Below are 26,082 nucleotides of genomic sequence, written 5' to 3'. Positions count from 1 at the left end.
AGTGTCTTGAAAAAATACAACAAACACAGTGCAAAGTGAGTGAAAGGAAAGAAATAATAAAGATCAGATCAGAAATAAACAAAATAGAGTCTAAAAAACAAAACAGAAGATCAATGATACCATAAACTGGTTCTTTGCACAAAAGAAAAAACTCTGACTAGATTATTCAAGAAAAAAAGAGAGAGGACCCAGGTAAATAAAATCAGAAATGTAAGAGTAGAAGTAAAAATTGGCACCAAGGAAATACTAAGGATTGTAAGAAAATATTATGAACAACTATATGCCAGCAAATTGGACAATCTGGAAGAAATGAATAAATTCCTAGAAATACACAATCATCCAAAACTGAACAGAAAGAATCAGAGAATCTGAATAGACAGATTACAACCATTGAAATTAAAGTAATAATAATAATAAAAGAACCTTCCAACAAACAAAAGTCCTGGATGGGATAGCTCCACAGGTGAATTTTATGAAACATTCAAAGAAGAATTAACACCTATCTTTCTCAAATTATTCCATAAACTTCCAGAGAAGAGAAGACTCTCAAGCTCATTTTACAAGGCCAGCGTTATCCTAATTGCAAAAACAGAAAAGACATTGCAGGATAGAAAATTATAGGCCAATATTCCTGATAAACATGGATGCTAAAATACTCAACAAAATATTAGCAAACTGGATCCAGCAATACACTTAAAAAAATCATACACCATGATCAAGTGGAATTTATTCCAGGGATTCAAGGTTGGTACAATATCCATAAATCAATAAACATGATGCACCACATAAAATACAAGATAAAAACCATATGATCATATGACTATATGTAGAAAAAGCATTTGATAAAATCCATTTATGACTTAAAAAACCCTTCAGCAAAGTGGGAGTAGAGGGAGCATACCTCAATGTAATAAAGGCCATATCTGACAAACCTACAGCCAACATCATACTCAATGGGCAAAAACTAAAAGCATTTCTCTTAGGATCAAAAACAAGACAAGGATGTCTTCTTTCACTGCTCTTATTCAGCAATGTACTGGAAGACCTAGCCAAAGCAATGTGAAAAAAAAAGAAGAAATAAAAGGCATTTAAACTGAAAAGGAAGGAGTAAAACTCATTTGCAGATGACATGATATGGTATATGGAGAAACCTAAAAGTTCCACCAAAAAGCTACTAGACTTAATAAATGAATTCAATAAAATAGCAGGATACAAAATAAATATTCAGACATCAGTTGTATTTTTATATGCCAATAATGAACTATCAGAAAGGGAAACTATGAAAAGAAACCCATTCACAATTGTTTCAAAGCAATTGTAAAAATAAAATACCTAGGAATAACTTTAACCAAGGATATAAATGAACTATACTAAGAAAATTATAAGGCACTGAAGAAAGAAATTGAAGAAGATACAAATAAGTGGAAGCATATACCATATTCATGGATAGGAAGAATTAACATTATTAAATGTTCATACTACCCAAAGCAATCTATAAATTCAACGCAATTACTATCAAGATACCAATGTCATATTTTACAGAATTGGAACAAATATTCCAAAAATTTATATGGAACCACAAAAGACCCTGAAGAGCCACAGCAATATTGAGAAAGAAGAACAAAGTTCAGGGAATCACACTATCTGATTTAAAAGTATGCTACAAGGCCATAGTAATCAAACAGCATACTTACTGCATAAAAACAGACATATAGATCAGTGAAATAGAATAGGGAACCCAGAAATAAACCCACACCTTTATAGTCAATTAATAATATTTGACAAAGGAACCAAAAACATACAATGTGGTAAATATGGTTATGCAATAAATAGCATTGGGAAAATTGGACAGATATGTGCAAAAAAATGAAACTAGTCCACCTTCTTACACCATACACATAGATACACTCAAAATGGACTAAAGGCTTAAATGTTAGACTTGACACTATAAAAGTCCTAGAAGAAAACATAGGTAGTAACATTTCTGACATTTCTCATAGCAATGTTTTATCTGATATATCTCCTTGGGCAAGGGAAACAAAGGAAAAAATAAACAAATGGGACTACATGAAACCTTCAACAAAATGAAAAGTCAACCCATTGAATGGGAGAACATATTTTCCAATGACACATTGCATAAGGGTTTAATATCCAAAATTTATTAAATTCAACACATGAAAAACCAAACCACCCAATTAAAAAATGAGCAAATCACCTGAATAAGCACTTCTTTGAAGAGGACATACAGATGGTAACAGACATATGAAAGGATGTTCAATGTTATTTATTATCACAGAAATAGAAATTAAAACCACAATGAAATATCACCTCACACCTGTCAGAATGGCTATCACCAATAAGTCAACAAAGTGTTGACAAGGCTGTGAAGAAAAGGGAATTCTTGGTGGTGGTAATGCAGTTTGGTGCAGCCACTGTAGAAAGCAATGCAGAGTTACTTAAAATATTAAAAATGGAAGTGACTTATTACCCAGCCATTTCACTTATAGGAATATATTGGAAGAAATCCAAAGCACCAATTCTAAAGCATATATGCACCCCTATATTCATTGTATCATTGTTTACCATAGCAAGATTCAGAAGCAGGTAAAGTGTCCATCAGTAGATGAGTGGATAAAAAAGGATTTTCACAACAGGGACAGACCTGGAGAGTATTATGCTAAGTGAAATAAGTCAGACAGAGAAAGAAAAAGTACAATATGATTTTCACTCCTATGTGGAACCTAATTAACAAAATAAACTAATAAAAAATAGGAACAGACTCATAGATAGAGAACAGATTGACAACTGTCAGAGGGGAGGGGTATTGTAGGGTTGGGTGAAAAGCTGAAGGGATTAAGCAAAAAATAATAATAACTCTCATAGATACAAACAACAGGTTGATGATTACCAGAGGAAAGCGGGGTGTAGAGAGGTAAAAAAGGGTATGGAGTGTATAAATGGTGATGGAAGGAGACTTGTCTTAGGGTGGTGAAGACACAATACAATATACAGAATGTACTATAGAATTGTACACCTGAAACTTATATAATGTTATGACCAATGTCACCCCAATAAATTCAATAAAAATATGAATGGGTGACAAGTTTTAAAATCTAGTCATCTTCTAATGTTCTCCACTTAGAAAATGGAAGCTTTGTCTACCCAGTTTCTCTTGGCAGAATGTGGGATGTCTTCTTGACACCTGTCCTTTCCTTGTACCCTATTTCTCCCTCTCTCTATCAAAACAATCACTAAGGTCTATTGATTCTACCTTTAAAATCAAGCTTATATCCATTCATTTCTCTCCATCTGCTTACTTCATCTTTAGTTCATCACTATCTAAATTTGCCTGGGTGACTGCCTTTGTACCCGTCTTGCTTCTCCCAAACCATTCTTTTTCCCTTCCAAATGACATTGCATCCACAGTGATCTTAAAACCAAATAGATCGTGTCACTAGCCTGATGGCTTTATGACTTCTTATCACCTTCAAATTAAATAAATAACTGTAAGCCAGGCTGATTTCATGTGATTCTCTCCTCATATTCTCTGTTCAGAAAATATTTACTGAATATTTTCAGGTTACTGATCTTTGTGTTTTTCTGACGTACCTCATCATTCTCTACTTCCAAGCCATGACATATGTGCCCCCTACAGGAAATACTTCACTCCTATGCTCACCAAGCCAAATGTCACCCATCCTTCAATCACATTTCCAGGCACTCTTAGTGTGAACATGGATGTGATTCTAATTCTACCTAGACTTCTAAGTTTGCCATACAAAGGAAGCTCCACTAATGACATCAGTCCATGAGGCCAAGAAGAATCTCAGAGTGCTACTTTATTTAATCTCATCCCAATCTAGACCTGAGATTGAAGTTCAATAGGACTACTGAGCTCTGCATTTATGGAGCACACTCTTCTCTGCAGAATTATTAAAATGCCAGAATATCATATCCAAGATAAACCTTGCTCACTTGGAAATTGCTGTGGTTTCACTCAAATTACAATGACAGCAAAAATCCCTTTTTTGTGTGCTTTTATCTGGTACTTTATATTTATTTCTTTTTGTCCTCAATTATTAGAAGTTATTAGTGATACAATTCTAGAGAAGAAGAAACTGAGACTCAGAAAAGTTATATAATGTGCTCAAAATCTCACAGTTTTTTAGGAGTTGAGTTTACATTCAGGTTTTTCTGACTCAAAGTTGTGCCCTTTCTACCTCTAGTGAGTCAATAACAATGAGCAGTTGTTTTCCATAGTGTAAAGGGTAATTTGGGCTCTGCCCTGATATTGTTATGAGCCCTAAGGCCTCTGACTAGCATCAAGAGTTTTTGTGGAGCCAAAGGCTGAGGGTGTAGAATAAATTGTTTCTGAAATGTATAACCCCATTGTACAAGGAGGACTCTGTGTCTAATTCCGACTGAGGACCATAAACAGGGTTTGCCTGTGGGAGCTGTAGGGGGCATGGCTAGTCAGCCACAGAAACTCTGTCACTGAACTAGTTCACAGACAGTAGAGTACTGGCTGGCTAAAGATACACTATGGGGTAGCAGGTCACTTCTTTTTCCCTCTGGGTTTAAAAATCTGTCATCTCAAAACCCTCACAAAGTTGTACCCAAGGTTTTGATCTGAATTTGAAGAAACATATTTTTTGAAAAATAAGCATGACCCTGTGGAATCCAAATGAACACCTTTCCATGTGCATAAATATTTCTCCTTTCAACTTTACTGCAACTGCAAATTCTTATTTCAAGGGAGACTAGGTGATTCATGGTGATGTGGCTGTTGGTGGCCTCAGTATCCATAGACATTTAAATGAGAATTTTAAAAGATCACATTTTTAAATCTAAAATGATCCTGATCCTTTCCAGAATTTTGTGGAGGAACGATTAGCAGGGACACAAAGATGTACACCTTGACCTCTTGATTCTGTCCAACTATCCTTCTTCCCTTAGACATTTTGTTTTGGATCTTTCAATCATCTGCATCTTCATAACAGAGATGTCATTTTTCACTGAATGCTATTTTGTTATTTTTTTCAAAAAGTAAGCTCGAACTCAGGAAAGTGAGAAAATTGATCTGGTTGCTAATGGGATATAGTTGAAATAAGCAGTTTGACTGACTTCTTCACTCCTTTATATTAGCATTGCTACTTTTAGATAAACTATTCCTGAAATGATTAGTGTAGGAGGATGGGTTTAGTCTCGTATCTTCTCCTTTAAAGCAGTCGGAGTTAGAGATCCCAGAAGGATCAGTTTTCTCACTTGTACTGAAAATGTCACTCTAACAGTTATCTGTCTGCACAGTCAAGTTTTGAGAAATCTTTTGAATTTACCGCATTCACACCATTCCCCACCATGGTGCTAAAAATGACTAATGCAGCTTGGAGACTGGGAGACTGTGATAGCTGATTATCTTTTCCAATCATGCACTAACACTCACACACATGCGCACGCACGCATACACACACACACACACACACACACAGACACACATGCTCAGCTGACATGAATCCTTAAAGGTTTAAAATATCCTATGTGCTAAATGGAATGTGGAGGGTGTGGGGTGCCTAAGCACATAGTAATCGTGAATAGTGTTGGTTTCATTATGGTCGGCTCTGTTAAAAAACAGGTCTGCTTGTATGACTAAATAGACTGATTCTTTCAAACCAAATGGACCACTATAATATATGACAATTTTATATTTAAAATATTCTCTGACATTAAACTTTTCAAAAGCCTTATTTAGTTTTATCTTTTTATCATCTCTGAGAAAAGTAAAGTGCAGCATTTCCTTTTATAAATAAGAGGAAACAGTCTTAGAGAGATGATGAGTGACCCAAAATCAGGCATAGGGTCAAGGGAATCCTCTCTTTTAAGGGTCCTAATTAGTCACTATAAGTCAGGATGGGGTCACTAGAACCAAATCATGTAAATGAACTTCATTTCCTTTCTTGATGAATGCTATTCTGATGGCTAAAGGGACTATCATAAACACAGCCCTATCCCCTTCAGAGGAAAATATAAGACAGTGTCCTGTGATGTTGTTCAGGGAATGATGGACAAATGTGTGGGCTGAATATAGCAGTTAAGTGAAGTGGGGCCTGATTAAATCCAAAAGGGAAAGTTTAGTTGATTGCCATTAACTTTCAGTGAGGTCTTTAAGAATTTTTCGTAGGCTCTATTTTTGGTTCTGTCCAATTCAACAATTTATCAATTGCCTGGAAGATGTCTAGGAACTTGCTTGCTAAAATTTACAGATGACACAAAGTTAGTAAAGAAGTGAAAGTTAGTAACTCAATGGATGACAGAATCGAGTTTTAAAAATGCGTTATTTAGGATGATGGGCTGACATTTATTAAGGATAAAGATAAATTCATGCATTTAATTAGAAAAAAATTGTGATAAGATGAGTGAAACTGAATAGAAAGAGGCTGCTAAAAACAGGATAAATCTTAAGGTTTTAATTGACCATAAGCATGATGCAACTACTAGAAAAGTCAACAGAATCCTTGTTGGCATTCAGAGAGGGAGAGAGAGAGAGAAGGCTAATCAAAGTGGCATATCTATCCATCATGAGCATTGTGTTTGATCCTGGACACCACATTTTAAGAAAGATACTGAGAAATTGTTGCTTGTTTAATGAATGGAGTGACTTTTACAGTAAAAAGTCAGGTAATCATGCAATGTGACAAAACTGGGGTGGTTCATCCATAAGATCATAATAGTTATCTTTATTGAGCACTTACCATGTATATTAATTACATTAATCCTTAGGACAACATAATAAATTATTTATTGTCATTACTGGCATGGAAACTGAGGGTACACAGCTAAGCAATCGAGATTAAACTCCAGAACCTACTTTCTTATCCCTGTGCCATATTATTTCTCCAAATATATATCAAATGTTTGAAGAGTTGCTATGTGGATAGAACATTAGGCTTATTTTGCGGAACATAGTTCTCAACAAATGGGCAGACTCAGGTTATGTCTCAAAGTAGGGACTTTTTTCTAGGTATAAGCAGATACTAGTACATCTAGTTTTTAAGACAGTGTTAGACTAGATGACCTCTAAGGTAACATGCAATTATAGTATTATCACTTACTGGAACATGATTTGATATAACAAGATTATTATGAACAGGATAACTCTTAAGATAAGAATTAAATTAAATTAATCAGTGGTAATTTATATGGTATTCTCTTGAATACAAGTTTAGGCATAACTTATCATGCATAAGCTTGACTTATTTTTACCTTCTGAGATGAGATATGCCAACTCCACCAGCAGTGCCGCCATGAAGCAACCAAATCCATTTAACAGGGTCAAAATATTCATAAAGTTTCCTCTGATGGTACTTGGAACAAAGCTGTATGATATTACAGAAACTGAGAGAAAAAGAGGTCAGAGTTTAGAACACTCTAACATACTTTCATAGATACTGTTCAAATTAGTGTTGATTATATCTCAAAGAAAGTTTACTGAAACAGTTAAAATTTTGGTTGGACTTTGTTTAAATTACTGCAGCAAGATATATTATGATCCTAAAATTTATAGATGTCTAAAAAATAAAACATGGCAAAATGTATCTTGTACAGTTACAAGAAAAATTTGATCAATTTCTTGTTGGGTGTCCCAATATACTACTCAGTCATGAAAAAGAATGAAAAATTGCCATTTGTTACAACCTGCATGGACCTTGAGGGTATTATGTTAAGTAAAATAAGTGAGATGGAGAAAGACAAATGTATACAATTTCACTTATATGTGGAAACAGAAAAACAAAACACAATTCATAGGTACAGAGAACAGAATGGTGGCTTCCAAAGGGGAAAGGTGTCAGCGGGGAGGTGGAATTGGTGCAGGGTATTAAGAGGTACAAACTTTCAGTTATAAAATAAATAACTAATGGGGATACAATGTACAGCATGAGGACGATGGCCAGTAATTGTGTAGTGCATGTTTGAAAGTTGCCAAGAATATGTCTTAAAAGTTCTCATCGTACACACACAAAACTCCCCATCAAAATTCGTAACTTTCTATGGTGACCTATGGTAACTAGACTTATTATGGTGATTATTTTGCAGTGTATACAAATATCTAATCATTAGGTCATACACCTGAAACTAATATAATGTTATATGTCATTATATCTCAATAAAAAATAAAAATTCTATTAAAAATAAATTTTTATATCAGAAATAGATGAAAATAAATATATAGGATTATGTACATACCACATTAACATACCTATTAAAATATGCATGGCAATCTTAGGCACATATGCTAAAATATTTGCAATATTTATTATAATATGATATCTGGGATGTGCTTCAACATTACACAACAAGGAGGAACTGGGTAAAGAGAGCCGATAAGGGTAGAGCTAAAACAAGTTTGGACATGAGTCAAAAATTGTCGAAGCTGGAACATGGATACACCAGAGTGGCAGACAATTAAAAGAGAATACATTGAATAACAGGAACAGTTTTAGCTTAGAGTGGTGGAATCATTGGATTTATAATTTTTCTTCTCCTTGCCCTTTTGTGCTTAGCAAATTTTTCCACAATGAAAGATCATAAATAAACATTAAAGCTCATTTTAAAAAGTGGTGATAGAAAACTGATATACTGTGAACACTAAAACTTTACTTTCCTTCTCTATAAGAAGAAAGAGAGCTTGTCTCCTCTCTACTTTAACCCCAGGAAATATATTTGTCCAGCTCTTTTTAACCAACTTACTAATCCATAATGTAAATGTACTCATGTTCCTTCCTGCATTCATCTAACATTTCTGTTTTGCTTTCTGCGTGTCCTCCACATCTTTTTATGTATAATCCAGTAAATTTTGAAAGGTGTCTCTACCCATGCCTTAGGAAACATGCTGAGTGCTGGGGCCCAGGGTGGGAAAAGGCATGGGTACATCTTTCCTGGGTTTTAAACTCTGGGAGGGCAGAGAGCAAAGGGATGCACAATAGACCAAGGGCAGTCAGTGGTAACCAGGCACTTAATACTACAAATTCTTATTGGAGATAAAGATAATGATGGTGATAAATACAGTACTTTGGAGAAGGGCTTCAAATATTGGCAGTCAGGGGTTGTGGGTACCCCAGTTTTCTCACTCAGTGCAGATCACCAGCAAAGAGCTTGAGGCCAACCTGCAAGTGTTTTCAGGAAGATTCAAAGGGGAGCATGAGGAAAACACGGGAGAGGCACTGGGAGAAAGGATTCACAGTTATAAAAAGGATTTGGCTTATGAACTTTCCTCTCTATAAATATGAGGAGACAAACAATGGGCAGGAAGACTAAGTTGGCTGATTTCTTTCACATAGAAAAAGCGGAACGTACAAGCCCATTATTACTCTGCTAGTTAATTATTAATCCTACGCTTTTCTCTTGCTAGAACTTCTGGTGCTGTATATAATTCATGAACACACTTTGCCAGCCTCTGCCTGCTGGTTAATCTCTCTTTGGTGTCATTTTAGTTGTTTTGAAAGCCTCCTGTTCCCTTTTATAGGACTCAGCTTTTCAAGTCCTTGGCTCTTCACATTCAGGCACCTTCTTGCATGTTCTGATCTTTTTTGACTTTAGTGATCATCAACTTGATTTTTTGCGCTCCACGATCCTCCTTTTAGCACATTATGCTATAGATATAATCAACAAGTCTGCCACTACTCTAAAATTCTCATTTTACTATGAAGGCACAGTAAAAATTATTCAAAGTGTATGTAAAAGCTGCTTTTCTTGCCAATGAGAGCTGAAATGTGCCTCCAGGTGGAGGCTGGCTAGTGTTTGTAAAGATGTCCCATCACAGCATATGCAGAATCTACAAATTATGGGGCCATAACCACCTTCCTGAGGCACCTGGTACTGGGGACTCATTGCTAGAAATCACTTTTACTCCAACTGTTCTTAAACAGTTCAAATGTGTATATAGTGTTTGGTAAGAAGTTATTTTGACCATGTGAAGTACCATGGTCCAGGAAATGGAACGCTATCTGATTATCACTTTCAGATCATTATTCCTTTCTCATGTCTAAATAGCTTCAGATTTGAATCTCAAATTTTCTGATTATATGACTGAATACTTATCTTTTGCGCCATCATCTGCCAATTTTTAAGCCATTTTCCTCCATTATTGAGTTCTCAGCTCATTTCTCACCATCACGCCCTCCAGTGCTACTCTTGCCTTAATTCTTGGTAGTTTTAACATTCACAGAGATCATCCTTTCAACCTCCCGTTCTGCCAAATCTTGGTTTCTCATTCTTTGACCTCCTGTCCAGTCTCCTGTCCTCTACTCTACTTTAGCCATTCATACCCGGGGTCACACTCTGAACCTTGTACCCCAGGCTGGGAGTTGGTGAACTATGGTCAGGCAAGATCCAGCTTGACACATTTATAAGTAATATTTTTTGGGACACAGCCACATCTTTTCATTTTATCTACAACTGTTTGCGTATGACGGAGTTGAGTAGCTGTAACAGACTGGTGGGCAAAACATTATTTATTATCTAGCACTTTTCAGTAAAAGTTTGACAACTCATGCCTTAGTCCAGTAATTGTAACCACTTCATCATCTCAACTTTGTACACTCCCTTTTGATGGTATTCCATCTTCTATCTTCCCAGCTTGATTCCCAAATGCTTGTACTCCTCTAGGAACTCTCCTCTATTGCTCCTTTCATTATTTTCACCTCTTTCATGCCCTCATGCCCTCACTACTCTTTTTACCCAAGTAAAGTCTCACAGTCAATTGTTATGATCAGAATCCTTTACAATCCTCTTATTCTCTCATCTATATCTTGCTTTCAAGAATTTCATTGGCAAAACAATTCACTGTCTGCCATCTCTGCTCCTATATCCATACAGCCTTATGTGGCCAAAGAAAAATCTATAACCATGTTGTCCAACTCATTTTAAATTCCTGTCCATAAACCTCAAATGGCCTCCTAATGCTCCCTGATAACATTCTATATCTTACTAATGTGTTCACTCCCCCATTGTCCTTGACAATTTCATACCTTTGCATCCTACTTCACTGATCAGCTGGCAGAGAATTTTCATAGAATCGTCACACCATATTTATGCACCCATGTATTTCTGAACTTACATACTCTGCCTTCCAAACTGTTGCTGTTAATGAAGTACCCTTGCCACTATTTAAAACCAAGTTCTCAACTAATAAATTAGATCTCAATCTCTCTTTCTATGGTATTTCCCCTCTCCCTGGCACCATTAATTTCCTCTCTCTATAGAATCACTCCCACCAATACCCTGTATGATGTCATTACTTTTCCTTCCTTCAAAACAAACAGAAATTTTAAAAAACAAACAAAAAAACCTTTGCTAATCTCATTCCTTTGTCAGCTACTGTTCCATTTCTTTGTTTGCCTTTGAAGCAAAATCCTTTGAATGAATTGTCTCCAATTCTTCTTTTCCTACAATCTCTTAAATTTATTCTAAGCAGCCTTTTGTGCATCCCTGTATTCCACATGAAAAAGCTCTTGTCAAAGATCATTAATAACCCACAAATTGCTTAATCCAATGGTCAATTCTCAGTTCTCATCTTGTTTGATCTAACAGCTGCATTTCACAAGGTGGATGGCTCCCTCCTTCTTAATACCTTTTCTACATTTGACCTCTATGATAATATTCTTGGTTTTCTTCTTTTCTCACTAGTCACTTCTTTATTTCCTAACTGATAACATTCTTTATTGTTCTCACAGAAAAACACACTTCAAATAATATTTATGGTGAAGTTGCAATGTACAAAAGTGTTTCATAACTATGGTTTGATCTGGAAAAATTGCTTAGCCTCTCTGACCTAAAGATTTTTCTTTTTAAAACATTTTAATTAAATTTATTGAGGTGACAATGGTTAATAAAATTATATAGGTTTCAAGTGTACATTTCCATGATCTGTGCCTTGCCTTGTGTGTTTACCACCCAAAGTTAAATCTCCTTTCATCACTACATATCTGAGCTCCTTTGCCCTTTGCTACTTCCTCCTCACCTCCTCTTTCCTTCTGGTAAGTACCATACCATTGTTTGTATCATGAGTTTTTGTGCATTTCTTTGTCTTGTTTATGCATTCATTGCTTTCAGTTTTTTATACCACATATGAGTGAGAACATGTCGTTCTTGACTTTTTCCATCTGACTTATTTCATTAGTATGATATTCTCAAGATCGTTCCAGGTTATTGCAAATGGCAGTATTTCATCATTTCTTATGGCTGAGCATTATCCCATTGCATATTTGTACCCTATCTTCTTTAAGTTGCTTCTTTTTTATCTCCTTTGCAAGTTTCTCACCTTCACTGGAATATCTTCACGACGGAGTGCCTTACAGCTTAGTTCTTTAATTTGCTTCTCCATCTTCTCAGACTTCCTATGTACCCTAACTCCCTTGGTGATCTCCACTAGTCCCATCGCTTTAAATACCATCGATATGCTTATGACTCTCAAGTCTGCATCTATCCTTTATTTCAATAACAAATTACAGACTTGGACATCCAATCCCTATTTGATATCTCTATTTGACATTTTATTCTCAAAATGTCTAAAACTAAACTTACGATCTTCTTCCTCATCTTACTCCATCTGTAGCCTTTTATTGCTTTATAGATGACAACTCCCTCCTTCTAGTTGCTCATGTCATAAACTTTGATGTCATTATTAACTCCTCTTTTTCTCCTACCCTATTGATTCTGTCTTCAAAATAAAAATAATCTTTGACTGTATCTTACCAAGTATCCTGCTATTTCCCTGGTCTGAGACATTTGTCTGTCTTCCCTGGATTACTGTCTCAACTCATTTATCCTTTTCCTCACTCTAGTGTGTTCTCCACACACAAAGCGGTATTCTTTAAAAGTGTAAGTTATGTCATACCTTTTTATCATTTCACCCAGAGCCCAACTCAGAGTCTTTATAATGGCTATTCTAACTCTCCTTTTCCTATTTTTTTTTTCCTTCCTCACTTTCCTCCAACTGCACATGACCCCTTGCACTTTCTTGCTAAACACATTTCCTCTTTGCATATACTGCTTCTGCCAGCAATGATTTTCTTTACAGACATCCTTGTGGCTGACTCCCTCAACTTTCTCAAGTCTCAGCTCAAATATCACCCTTCATTGAAGTTTATCCTGCTCAAAATGCTATGACTTGCTACCTTCCATGCATGGCATTCTTAATTCTTTTCTCCAGCCCTATCTTTTCTTTTTCTATAGTACTCATTACCTTCTAACATGCTGTAAGTTCCACAGTGACAGATCTTTTTTAAACTGATATGTCTTAAGTGCCTAAAGTAGTGTCAGGCATATTGGAGATAACCATACAGTATTTTTGGAATACATAAGCAAATACAAGTTATGAAATAGTTGGGCTATATACTGCTATAATTAAGAAATAATTTGAAAATTTTTCTGTTTTTTTGTTTCTTGTAGATCATATCCAATGCAGAGCATGGCTTAAGAGTAGGAAATATGCACTGAAATTTGGGGAGTGATCCATCGTACTGCCTGCTTCATGCCATCAATGTAGGATCTTGTCAGTAACTTGAATAATATATTTTTATTGTACTCAAATAGAGATAGCTAGAGACATTATTCATTCATTTGTTTATTTGACTAAATGTAATTATGATCATGTACCCTATACATGAACTTTTCAGGAGGGAAGAACATAAAAGAAGAAAAGGATGAACAAGGAAGATAAGAATCTTGACTTTAAGACTATACATTATCATTGTGAGAGACAGGCAATATAACACACACAGGTAATTAAGATAATTTTAAATTCTGATAAATGCTGTAAAAAAAAGTGGAACAGGGTAACGGACTGGAAAGTGACGGCATGGCCAAGGAAGCTTCTTTGAAGAGATGGTTTCTGAGAAAACTCAATGAGAAGAAGCTAGCCACTTGAACACAGAGGAACAGAGATTCCAGGAAGAGAGAAAAGCAAGGACAAAGGCTTTGGGGCAAAAATAATTTTGAACACTTAGACACATAGAATGAAGATCATTAAATTTCTAATGAAGTGGTCAAGGGGAAGAATGTTATAAAATGTAGTTGTAGTAATGCAGAGGCTAGATTGTGTGGAGTCTTATTCACCAAATTAAGGAATTTATCTCCAAAATCCAATTACACAGTTTTAAGCAGGGAAATGATAGAACTTATGCATTCAAAAGAACATGACAGATCTTTTGAAGAGAATGGAGTTATGGAGCAGAAGAGGACACAGGGGACAAGTTAGAAGCCTCTAATAGAATTAGGGCTAAAGACTAGGCAGATAGCAAAAGAGACAGTGAGACAGGGCCAGGTTTTGATTATATTTCAGAGTAAAGGCTAAGACTTGCTGTTGGATTGGAGGTGATAAATAAGAGGAAAAAAGGAACCTAGAAAGACTCATTTGAGAAAGACACAATTCTGCCCATACTATCAAGTGTCCTGGTATTTGCCTAAGACTTGAGTCTGAGTCTGGCACTATTAATTTATGTGAAAGATGATGATAATAATAGCAATAATAACAGTGCACATTATAGCTGTTAATTATTTAGTGTAATCTATAAACTAGACACTCTGCTTTTCCCTTTACATAAAATATTTTACTTAGTCCCTACAACAACTTTCCTCATTTTACAGATGATGATAAAGGCTCAGCAATGCAGAATAATTTTGCCAAGTTCCCTGGGTTTGAATTTAGATCTGTCTTACTTTAACACCATAGACTAACCATTATGCTGTACTGCCTCCCAGAAGAGTAATTTGTGATTTTACATTTTAAACACTTTTTCACATTTTATGTTAATTCTCAAAGAGTAGTTCACATTCCCATTGATTCTTACTCTGACGCTCTGATATAAGGGAGAATTATAATTATTTCCCTTTTAAAGATCAGAAAGGTGAAGTTTACAGATTAAATTAATTCTCAAGGTCACACTTCTAATAAGTAACAAAACTGGAAATCCAGACAAAGTCTTGCAGTCCCTACCACATGACCTCTATAGTGGATAAGTCAATGGACTTAATTGGACCTGAGTTTCTTGAAAGGTAAATCAGGGAATGGTGAATTAAGTGATTTATATCACATGATCTGCCTTTTGTGTACTGACCCAGTGTTGCTAAGTTGTCAGGGAATTTTCTGACTGTATTCACTCATCACTTTTATTCACTACATTTCTTCATATCTAGACTACAAGATTTTGGCTGACTACTTCTAACAATTTTCTGGAAACTATATCCAGTGACAAACATTTGCATAGTGGCATTCTTTTATACTTTGGTTTTTTTAGTATTCCTCATAGTGTCAAATGATATCCACATCTTAGAATTTCATAAAATAATTTGTGCAAAATATAGGCAATGAGATGATTTAAAATTATAAAAAGGTCTCACACACAGGACTATAATTATACAAACTTAAATTTATTTTGACTTTTCTAAATGAATTGCTTTGGTATAGATACGTGTGTGTGTGTGTGTGTGTGTGTGTGTGTATCCATATATATCTTTATTAAATATATCTAGTTAAGAAATTTGAAAATAACTTTGAATATAATAGAGTGATTGAAGTTTTAGACATAATCAAAATGATTAGAATTGTCATTTAGTATGATTAAAGGTTGTGTGCTGAGTAAACAGAATGTGAGAGATATTGAAAATAGGAAGATAGGAAGTTATAAAAATAATCTTGGTAAAGTATAATTGGGCTTGAGTTACAATTAGAACTCTCACTTCAGGGAAATATAAGGAAGGTAGAAATATAAGATAATATATTACACTGATAAATATACTTACACATACACACACATTACTGTATTTCAAGAAGTCACTGAAATATTTTGATGAATTTTAAAGTGACTAGTTTAGTTAATAACAGCAATCTAGACAATGCAGACAACTCTTGATATTTAATAAAGTTATTTTGAACCTGTCTTCTGAAACATGAGTAATCATACTTAATTTAGAGTAATTTAATTTAAAGACACTGAGTTATCTGGAAAATTGCCTCACATTTTCACTTTATTTGTGTGTTCATAGACTCCCAAAGTACATTATAAGTGTCATTTTTGGAGGGAGTATATATGTGAATTTAGCTATGAGTGAGAGGGAGGGAGGTGAGAAGAGGGAAGGTAGAAGAGAAGAGTTTTCATATGCATGTATTGGAGTTTTCTTCTAGGTTTTAGCAAAGGTTTCTTTTCTCCTCTTATGTATCTGACCAATGGTTACTGCTTTTAATGAGGTTAGTAAATCTTTCATTTCATTTAACTTCAGGTAGAATTAATAATTGTTCTGTATGTGATAGAGGAATGAAGAACAATTAAATATTTAAAAAAGAGGGTGATAAATATTCTTGTTTTGAATTATGGGACATTTCCAGGCAGTGAATAGATTGCCAGCCGCTTGAGGTGATTTGTTCCGTGTGGAGACTCAGTATGTTCTAACATGGGGTAAGGGAATTGTTACTCACCAGCTGGGTTGACCAGTGTTTCAGCTACTCCCAGTAAAACGTACTGAAGAACCAGGTGGAAACAGGGCATCGAGGAAACGGTGAGAACTTTGCCTGAAAGAGGCTGCTCCACTTGAGGGAAGTGCTTTCTGTGTATTTCAAAGAAGCCAGCTACTGTCACAGACAATGCAGCAGAAAGATTTCCAGAGACTGAAGGAAAAGAATGAAAAAGAAAAAAAATAAGAAAAAGCCCTGAATCAGTGTAAGTGGCTATAGAGCATTTTGTTAAACATTGACTCTAGGGAATGTTTCCTCAACTTTTTTTTTTTTTTCCTGAGGATATTCAGGTGCCAGCTAATTGTGTTGTATGACCATCCTTTGCTTAGGCACTGGTGGGCTGTGGCTGCCTTGCCTCCCTATTTCCTGATTTACTGGTTATGTAGTCTCAGGCAAGTTATTTAATCTCAATATCACTTTCTTCACCTCTAAGATAGGGTTAATTATGCTTACTTTGTAAGGTGGCTGTAAGATTTAAATAAGATGGTGGTAATGTAGTGGTATTATTACACAGTCCTTGCAGTAATTAGTAGCATTTAGTATTAAAGATAAAGCAGTCCTGGGTGGTGTGGCTCAGTGGATTGATCGCTGGCCTGTGAACTGAAAAGTCACTGGTTTGACTCCCTGTCAGGGCACATGCCTGGATTGTGGTCCAGGTCCCCATTTAGGGACATGAGAGGCAACTGATCAATGCATATCTTGCACATTGATGTTCCTCTCCCTCTCTTTCTCCTTCCCTTCCCCTCTCTCTAAAAATAAGTAATAAAATATTTTTTAAAAAGATAAAACAATAGTTTTTAACTTTTATCCTAAGATATGTAATTTTTGGTCACTTTTTTAGGTACATAATAATAAAAAATTTTTGAGGGGCATTTAAAATGAAATTATTTCTTCATAAGGTTTTAAAAGTTATCTTTAAAATGGTTTTGAAATGGTGTTTGTTTTGGTTAATATAGAAACTGGTAGATCTAATTTTTTAATTTTATCTTAGCATTTAAATGTATCCATAAATTCTGTTCTTTACTGAGTTCCCAAGAAATAGGTGTAAAAATAAAAAAGAAATCTGAATAACACAAAGTTTGAGGGATTATGTATTTATTATTATTTTATATTGTTTCATAAAGTCCTGTTTATAGTGAAGTAGAGATTTTGGTTTTGTATATGACTCATATAAAAAATGAATTCAATATTATCTACCTTTAAGCTCAAATTCATTACATAATTGCATTTATCTAGATTACTTGGCACATTACAGACTCATCAGAAACAGAACCAATATGTCATATCAATTTAATATTTACTTTGTTTTTGCTATATGCCAGACATTACACTAGGTGCAGTTTGGGTATATGAGATGAAAAATATTTAGTTTTCTGTCATTGCACACTTATAGTCTATTGGGGAATATAAGGAGAACTTATTTCTGGTTGGAGAGGTGAGAGGAATCATTTTATGCTTTAAAGGAGAAGAGTTTCAATATGAAGAGGTAAAAGCAGCACAAATCACATGAGCAAAAGCACAATTGTGAACATTAGAAAATTTTCAGGATGGTGAGAAACTCAAGTTATTGGGAATCTCGGGAGAAGATAGATTGGGATCAGATTATGAGGCATTTAGTATGTTTTTAAGGAACTTTGAAATTACTGTGAAGATAATGGAGTCTGAAAACATTAGATACAGGTAAAATGATTAGAATTGTCATTTAAAATTACTACTCTAAAGGCCATGTGCTGGTTGACAGAATGGGAGATATTAGAGGATGGAAGATAGGAAGTTAAAAAATAATCTGGTAAAGTATAATGCGGGCTTGAATTACAATCAGGGCACCCACTGCCAGGAAATATACAGGTACAGACACAAGATGTAATAGATTCCACTGACAAAACCATAGCATCTGAAGCAAGGAACAAGGAGGCCGCATATGTCAATGTTGACTACAAGTCCAGGTGATTGGGAAGATGGTAGTGGCAACTATATAAATAAACCCACAGCAGACATGGAGAAAATGAATTTGCTTTTGAGTTAGAGGTACAAAAAGGATGAAAGTCAGTCTATGACAATTTTCTATGATGCTTCTCATTCTAACTAATTTAGGGTAATCTAGATAAAAAATCATGATCACCCCTCCCTCCTTTTTTTTTGTTTATCACATGTACTATGCAAAAAGGCTTATATTTTATTCAGGAAATAGCATTAGAGGCAATAGGTTAGACAAGATACCAGCAAAAAAATTTTTTTCTGTAAAAGGCCAGTAATAAACATTTTAGTTCTGTAGAACAAAGGCAAATTTCGAAGCCATGTAGGTACTTAGGTAACAAGAGATACAATAAAGTTCTACATTTTTTTTTGATGGAATTCAATCATTTAGTTGCTGTTCAAAGTTATTGTCTCTTATCATCAAATCAATTGCTAACATTCATCAGTTAAAAGATTCTTAGCTTGCAGGAGGCACAAAAGCCAATGGAAGGCTAGATTTGGCCCATGAGTGCAGTTTTTAAGTCATCAGCTTTTATTGCCAACTCTTGAATTTTAGGTCTGACCTGATAAGAAGTTGTGGTATTTTTATCTGGGTTATGGCTGTGTGCACATAGGTATGAAGTGTGAGGGAACAATCTTTTGGCTTCCTCTGTCCTTGATACCGAGTGTAGTCGCTGAGAGTAGCCTAGGGATCACCAGGGGGGATTGTTGGCCATGAAGGTTCTCACCCTGCTCTGTAGGAGGACTGAGTCAGATCTGCATTTAAACGAGAGCCCTAGAAGATTTCCGTACACATTAAATTCTGAGAAGTGCTGCTCTAGCATGGAGCCCTCTGAGAAGTGATCTAGCAAAATCCAATGAAAGACATTTCTCCAGACAATTTCAAGGAAAGCACAAATATTTAACTTATTTACCCAGGCATTTTAAGGCCAAGCATAATTTACCTGAAGGATCTAGATAACCACATTTGTTTTTTATTTGCTACTGCACTCTGGTGCTGGTGAAAAATGACTTTTTTGAAATTCAAAAGAAAGTTTGATTCCAACCTAAATTTAATCCGCTCCATTTTTATTCTTAACTTCTATGAGATCATAACTCATCCAAAGCAGAGTGCATTTTATCAGAATGTACACATTTTAAACCTCTAGTGGACCTGTATTTACAAGATAAAGCACATGGTTCCAAAGGAGATATTATCCTCAGATAAATAATGTATGTTTTAATATTGGCTGTGTGGTTGTAGACAAGTCCATAAGAGTATTGAAGCTCTTATAGTTTATTCTATTATTCTACCATGTAATAATTTTCCAAATTAGAACACAATGAAAGAAAAGAAAGTCAGAATTTATTCAAACATTAAGGTTGTACCTGCTATTTCATGCTGAAGCAAAATCTCATACTAAAAAAATAAAAATGTTAAGATTCTTCAGTTATTGGCTAAATTTACTCACTGAGAAAAGTATGGGTTTTTTATGGGTAGTCTGATGTATGAGTCTTTGATATGTAACACAACCATAATATGAAAATTCTATTGAGCTCTTGAGGAATTGTCCTTGGATCCATGGTTTTGGCACCTTTCCAGAACAGGATATTTGCTCATGTGAGAACATCCATAAACCACTCTCACAAAGACAGCTATAATGTTATTGTTTTATGTATCTGCTGCCTTTGTGGAAGGTATTTCTTACCGACTATTAGAATGGCATATGTTTTTTACTTTTATTGTTTCTCCGATTAGTGATGTATTTCTCTGAACTATGCTATCCATATTCTGTCTTTTGTTTCTCTTTAGACTACTGAAACTCATCTCAGGAGATTCAGCTTGGGTCTTAATTTCTGAGAATGGAACAGGTAACTCATTTACATGAGATCAGATACATGAAGGTATCTATAAGCCATCAATTTTTGCTTTAGATGGTGTACTAGATGATCCACTTTACCACAAATATAATTACAATATTGATATCAACTTTAAAAATAAGAACCTGCCCTGGACAGTGTGGCTCAGTTGTTTGGGGCATCATTCCATAAAGCGAAAGGTTGCGGGTTTGACTCCTGGTCAGGGGGCATGCCTGGGTTGCACGTTCAGTCTCCAGTCAGGGCCATACGAGAGAAATCAATGTTTCCCTCTCACATCGATATTTCTCTCTTCTCTCTCTCTCCCTCCCTTCCTTTCTCTCTCCAAAATCAATTAGCATCTCCTTGGGTGAGGATTAAAAAAAAAAAGAAACTGAGAATATTATTGTGTTTTCCTTAAACAAATGAACAATTGAACAAACGAATTATTCAGACTAGATATTACATGTTTTTTCTTTTAGGGTTCACATTGTTCTTCCCATCAGGTATTTGCAATGCAACACTGTTTATTTGCAACACTGTGGTATTTTCTGGAAAAATCTATCAGTTTTGAAACTATAGTAGAGAATAAGTTGTTTTGCTGAAGTACTACTATTTTCAGTGATGGTGATTGGATCCTTGACTCAATTTTTAGTTTGTCAAGCACCTTGATTCCTACCAAAAAAGAAAGTTGTTTTACTGCCAATTATTAGAACTAGTAAAAGTTACTGATTACGTAAAAACCAACCAACATCTTGTCTGTACCTACATCATAAAGGACTTAAGAGTTAGAATTTAAGTTTTCAAGTTTTTGTTTTAAAGAGGAAGGTCTGGCAGATATTTGAATGTACTCCATCCACATTTCAATTTAAATGTCATTTAAAAGCCAAGATAATTGCTACCTACTGTGTTGTACACTTCTGCTTTGTGTAAGGCTTAATAACAATCTTAATTAGGCTAATTTTAGTCAGATTAATACTTGTGTGTGTCAGCACTAACTATTAAATGCCACATACTGCAGGATTTTAATTAATGCTAAAGAAAGGAAATACTCATGATGTAAATATTTTTTAACTGGAAAGGGCTAAAATGAAGTATATCCAATTATGACATACGGATTAATCAAAATGGTATCAGATTCTAAATATTTGGGGAATTAAGGTTGACTTTTAAATAGATAAATCCCCTCATATGTAAGGTTAGAAAAAAATAGAGTCTTGCTAAAACACTCTGAGCATATCGAGCCTCTGTCTTTCACAGTTCTGGAAGTTTTGGAGACTTTTTAAAGTAGCTGTTACTGTAATATACTTCTTGATTTCTTTAGGTGTAGTAGTAGTCTTCAGGTGATTAAACCGATGAATGGCATCCCTTGAATCAGAAACCCATCTTTTGTTGCATTGTTTATAAGATAGATAAAAAGAAGTAAGTTTATTTTTTCCCTTATTAAATTTTTACTTTGGCCAACTGAATGAGGCGCCCCATCCCTCACTCTTGGCCTGGGCTGTGATTGCGACATCGGACATGAGGCGGTGGCACTGTCTGCACAGTCTGCCTCCTTAGACATCGCAGCGCCTGGAAGGAGAATGACTGAATATGGAGTGGCAGTCTAAGGACTAGTTTCCCATTGTGGTGACAAAATAATTTTTTCATTCACTTCAGGGTCTTATTTGGAAACAACAGAAAGGACACCAAATTAACACGGATAATTTAAGTTATTTAACCTAGCAACTCTGTATAGCTGGTAGTTGGAATAATAGTAATAATAATAACAACAACAACAACACAGTGAGCCCTGGCTGGGTGGCTCTGTTGGTTGGAGCATCATCCAGCACACCAAAAAAAGGTTGTGGGTTTGATCCTTGGTCAGGGCACACATGGGAGTTTAATTCCCTGTTGGAGCGCATATGGTAAGCAACCAATTGCTGTTTCTCTCTCACATCTTCCTTCCTTCCTCCCTCCCTCCCTCCCTCCCTCCCTCCCTCCCTCCCTTCCTTCCTTCCTTCCTTCCTTCCTTCCTTCCTTCCTTCCTTCCTTCCTTCCTTCTTTCTCTCTCCCTTCCTCTCTCTCTAAAATCAATAAACATATCCTCAGGTGGGAACTGAAAAAATAAAAATAATGCAATGACCTTAGAATTAGAATAGCTGAATTCAAATGACACATTATCTTTGAGACCCTTGACCTAGCAAATGCTGGTTTATCATGAGTTTAAATGGGATATGTATATGGAGGTGCCTAGGTTCAAATTAACAACTCATAAATATTTGTTTGTTCATGATTTATACACTTATTCCTCATATTTTTCCTTCTAATTGAATTTATTGAGGTGACCCTGGTTAACAAAACTTCACAGGTTTCAGGCACACATGCGTGTTTACCACCCCAAGTCAAGTCTCCGTCCATCACCATTTATCTGCCCTAAACCCTCTTGCCACTCGTCTCCCCCGACCCCTGCCCAGCAATCACAACGGTGTTGTCTGTGTCCATGAGTTGTTCCTCTTTTCTTCCTTTTTTGTTCAATCCCTCCACCTTTCCCTAACATTTCTAAGGCACTTGAGTTCAAAGTGATAGGAAATTTTAATGTTAGACTAATTCAGTTACATAAATTACAATAAAAATTACCCTAGTTTTATGCTTATATATCCTGATGAAACTTAAGCTTTTATAATAATAAGCAGGATATGGAAAACTTAACTCAAACACCTACTTAAAAAAGATGCATATCCTCATAGTTTTAAATATTTTTACAGCAAAATATCATGCAGATAAATGAACAAGTATGTAAGCGAACAAATGAACGAAGTCTGGTTCAGAAACAACTGAATTCAGTATTCTGTACTCAAAGGAACATAGTTCAGTTATTTTTAAATGAGCCTAGGTTTTTTCTTTTGTTTGTTTGTTTTTTGCTGCCCAACAACTCTGTTAGCAATCTTGAAGGGAAATATTTAATTCATTAATATCAAACAGTATATTAGATAACTTTAACTTTCCTCTATCCCCCCAAATTGTATGTTTCTTTTAGAAACTATTTGATTTGAAATATGCAAGATTGGAGAACTGTCCAAGAGAAAGTTGCTTATATTTAAAGTGAATTTAAGATGTTTTATTCTCAGGAAGGATTTCTAAAGTAATTCATTCAACCATGTTGTATAGCATATTTTCATAAAGTAGCCAATATAAGAATTTTTTTGTAATTAAGCAAATTGGAAGCCCAGACTGGATTTTCATGATGCTGTACAAGACTGCAAAAGTTTTGGCATTTTGCAATACATTTGTGTCTATTTAGTCCTGTGTTCATTCTGTTTTAATAGTGTACTTGCTGAGGGTATGTACATCTACAAATAATACTGAACATTCACTAAATACTGGTTTTGGGATTTCTACATTGGCACACACAAACACTTTTTAAGATTTAAGGATTGTCAAAACCTATTAATATTTATAGTTTGCTTAAACCTATTACAATAAATAATGTCAGGGTTTGACTTAGAAAATAAATCAGAAAAGTTTATGTACTAAAGGCCTTTATAACTGAAGACAACAAGATAAGATAAACCAAGGTAAGTTCAGTCACTGCGTTCTTTCCAAAAGGAAGTCTAATTTGCGATGTGGTCAGGAGCAATCTTGCTGATGGCCTTCTTTAGTAACAGGAAACGCACACACACTGCAGTGCAGCTTCTATAAACAAAGAGACCCCCAAAAATATAATAATGGGTTACTAGAAGACTGCACAGTCTCCAAAAAATCTAAAAAAGAGGAATTAAGAGCCAGAACAGGTTAGCAAAGAGGACCTTTGAAATGCCTGGCCCTGACTATTTCAATGGAATTATTTCTCAAATAGACAATAAGATAACAGGTTACCATTGTATGATAATTCTTAAGAGTCTCCAACTCTCTTTGCTTTCTGTTTCTGTTTAGAAAACAATTGCAAATGATGACTCAATGTTTACAGAGCTTTCAGTAGGTGTCAGGACCACGATCCAGGCCCTGGAGTCATCCTAAGTGATTTCAAAAATCTTGCAGAAGGATCCAAAGTTTATCTAAGGTAAAGTTTAAACTCCCAGGGTTTATCTAGGGTATGTTCCTCAATGAGGATAATGAGAGAACTAGAAAACAAGAAAGGTTAGGTGGCTTTTCAAAGTCACCCAGTAGCACCTCAGTGGCAGAGTAGGGCTGAGGTCCAGTGCTCTCCAGTCTTTAAGACTGAGCCTCATTTTACGGGACCAGCCCCTGTCTTCTTGTTCTCTGTCAGTGCCCCAGGGTCCACAGCGAGGTAGAGGGGAGTGTGATCAGAATGGACTTCAGCTCCCCCTGTCCCATTTTAGTCACAGGAACGTTACTTTATGGTCCACTAGTTGTGTTCTAAGTCAGATATCCTATTTTTTTTTTTTTACTAAAAAATAAGAGTAGAGCTTTAATATTCCCAATCATAACAACAACAAACAACAACAAAATGGTCATTCGAGGAGGTAAAGGATGTGTTGATTAAGCTTACTCTGGTAAATATTTGGCAAAATGTGTACCAAATTATCACATTGTATACCTTAAACTTATACAATGTTACATGTCAATTATATCTCAATAAAGCAAGAAAAATGTTTGGAAATTATTGTTATATACCTTACTATTTGAGAAAGTACTATACTGAAGCTATTAATCAAAGTAATAATTTTTAATAAATTTTGCTACAGGTTCAGAAGTTTATGCCTCTGGAGTACAACCTCATATTACTTTTTTAGTTTCATTACCTGTATTAATTTTTAAGAACCTACTCAACATTGATTTGGGGGTGAAGACCACCTTACTTGAAGAAGGGTAGGTCATTTGGTGGTACTGAAAGTTTCACCATGTCTTTCTACTAGGTGTGCCTACTGAGGAGGTATAAAAGAATGGGAAGAAAATGGGACACTGATGTCTGCATAGAGACTTGAGAAGCTGGGTGTTATCACTCTCAAATTCACCTTCTTCCCAATTTGTCAAAATCAGCTTTGCTAGAGAGCACATCTCTAGCTTAGATCTTAGTAGAGTGTATTTTTATTTTAAAAGGTTGCAAATAATTCATCTGTGATGGTAAATTGTACTTACTAATGCATGCCACCAGAAATGATCCATCTCTCTTAGCAGGAAATAGGCACGTCCTGAGATATTCCATACAAGGAGCCAGAATTAATAGTGGTAGGATGCTGGTGACATTCATTACTGCAACTGGCAGAAGAATTCCATCCAAGTTGAGGTTGGAGTTCATGGTCTGCAGGTAGTACCCTGAAGGAACCTATGTTTGAGGGGCAAGGGAGTCACACATTAGGACAGTGGTTTAACTTGGGAGAAAGAGTCCTGCAGCATATACCTTGTTTTTTGCATGCACTCTGTGACAGGTGGTCTGGATGTTTCCCAGGTCTGCAAGGCCCCAATTACGAGCTGTCAAAGTGCAGTAGGAGCTTTACCTACTAATTCTTTACAGAGGAATCTTTTGTCATCTAACCTATCTTCTTAATTTTCCTATGAAAAGTAAAAGTGGCCCTAATTTTTGCTTAGGATGACACATAAAATATCAAATAATTTAAATTTTGCATGTAGCTTTTTTTTTTTTGAAAAATAAAGCAAAAGACAGTAGAAAGTATTGAAGATATCTGTTTGAACTCTGATAAAAAATAAATAAAAAGGGTTGGGGCTAGAATAGATCCTTTATATAGCATCTAGTTCAATGGCATGGGGTTTTTTTTCCTTAAGACAAGACACCCAGGGTGGAAACACGTTATTTGTTG

At 35.4% G+C, this 26,082-nt stretch overlaps 1 protein-coding gene across 1 annotated transcript in view; it reads right to left on the bottom strand.

Annotated features, from left to right (window-relative positions):
• SLC15A5 (solute carrier family 15 member 5) overlaps positions 1-26,082 on the bottom strand; it is an 80,562-nt gene that overhangs the window by 23,037 nt on the left and 31,443 nt on the right. The window contains exons 5-7 of the mRNA XM_054590913.1: positions 25,403-25,589; positions 16,472-16,660; positions 7,261-7,392 (exon numbers count right to left, since the gene is read on the bottom strand). Of these exons, the coding sequence (XP_054446888.1) occupies positions 7,261-7,392; positions 16,472-16,660; positions 25,403-25,589 (508 nt within the window). The remainder of the gene's footprint in view (positions 1-7,260; positions 7,393-16,471; positions 16,661-25,402; positions 25,590-26,082) is intronic.

This window comes from Pteronotus mesoamericanus, unplaced genomic scaffold, assembly GCF_021234165.1.
Source record: "Pteronotus mesoamericanus isolate MK-2021 breed Mesoamerican mustached bat unplaced genomic scaffold, CSHL_Meso_final scaffold_21, whole genome shotgun sequence".
NCBI lineage: Eukaryota > Metazoa > Chordata > Mammalia > Chiroptera > Mormoopidae > Pteronotus > Pteronotus mesoamericanus.
The sequence above is the reverse complement of the archived record's forward strand: the minus strand, read 5'-3'. Positions and strand labels throughout refer to the sequence as shown.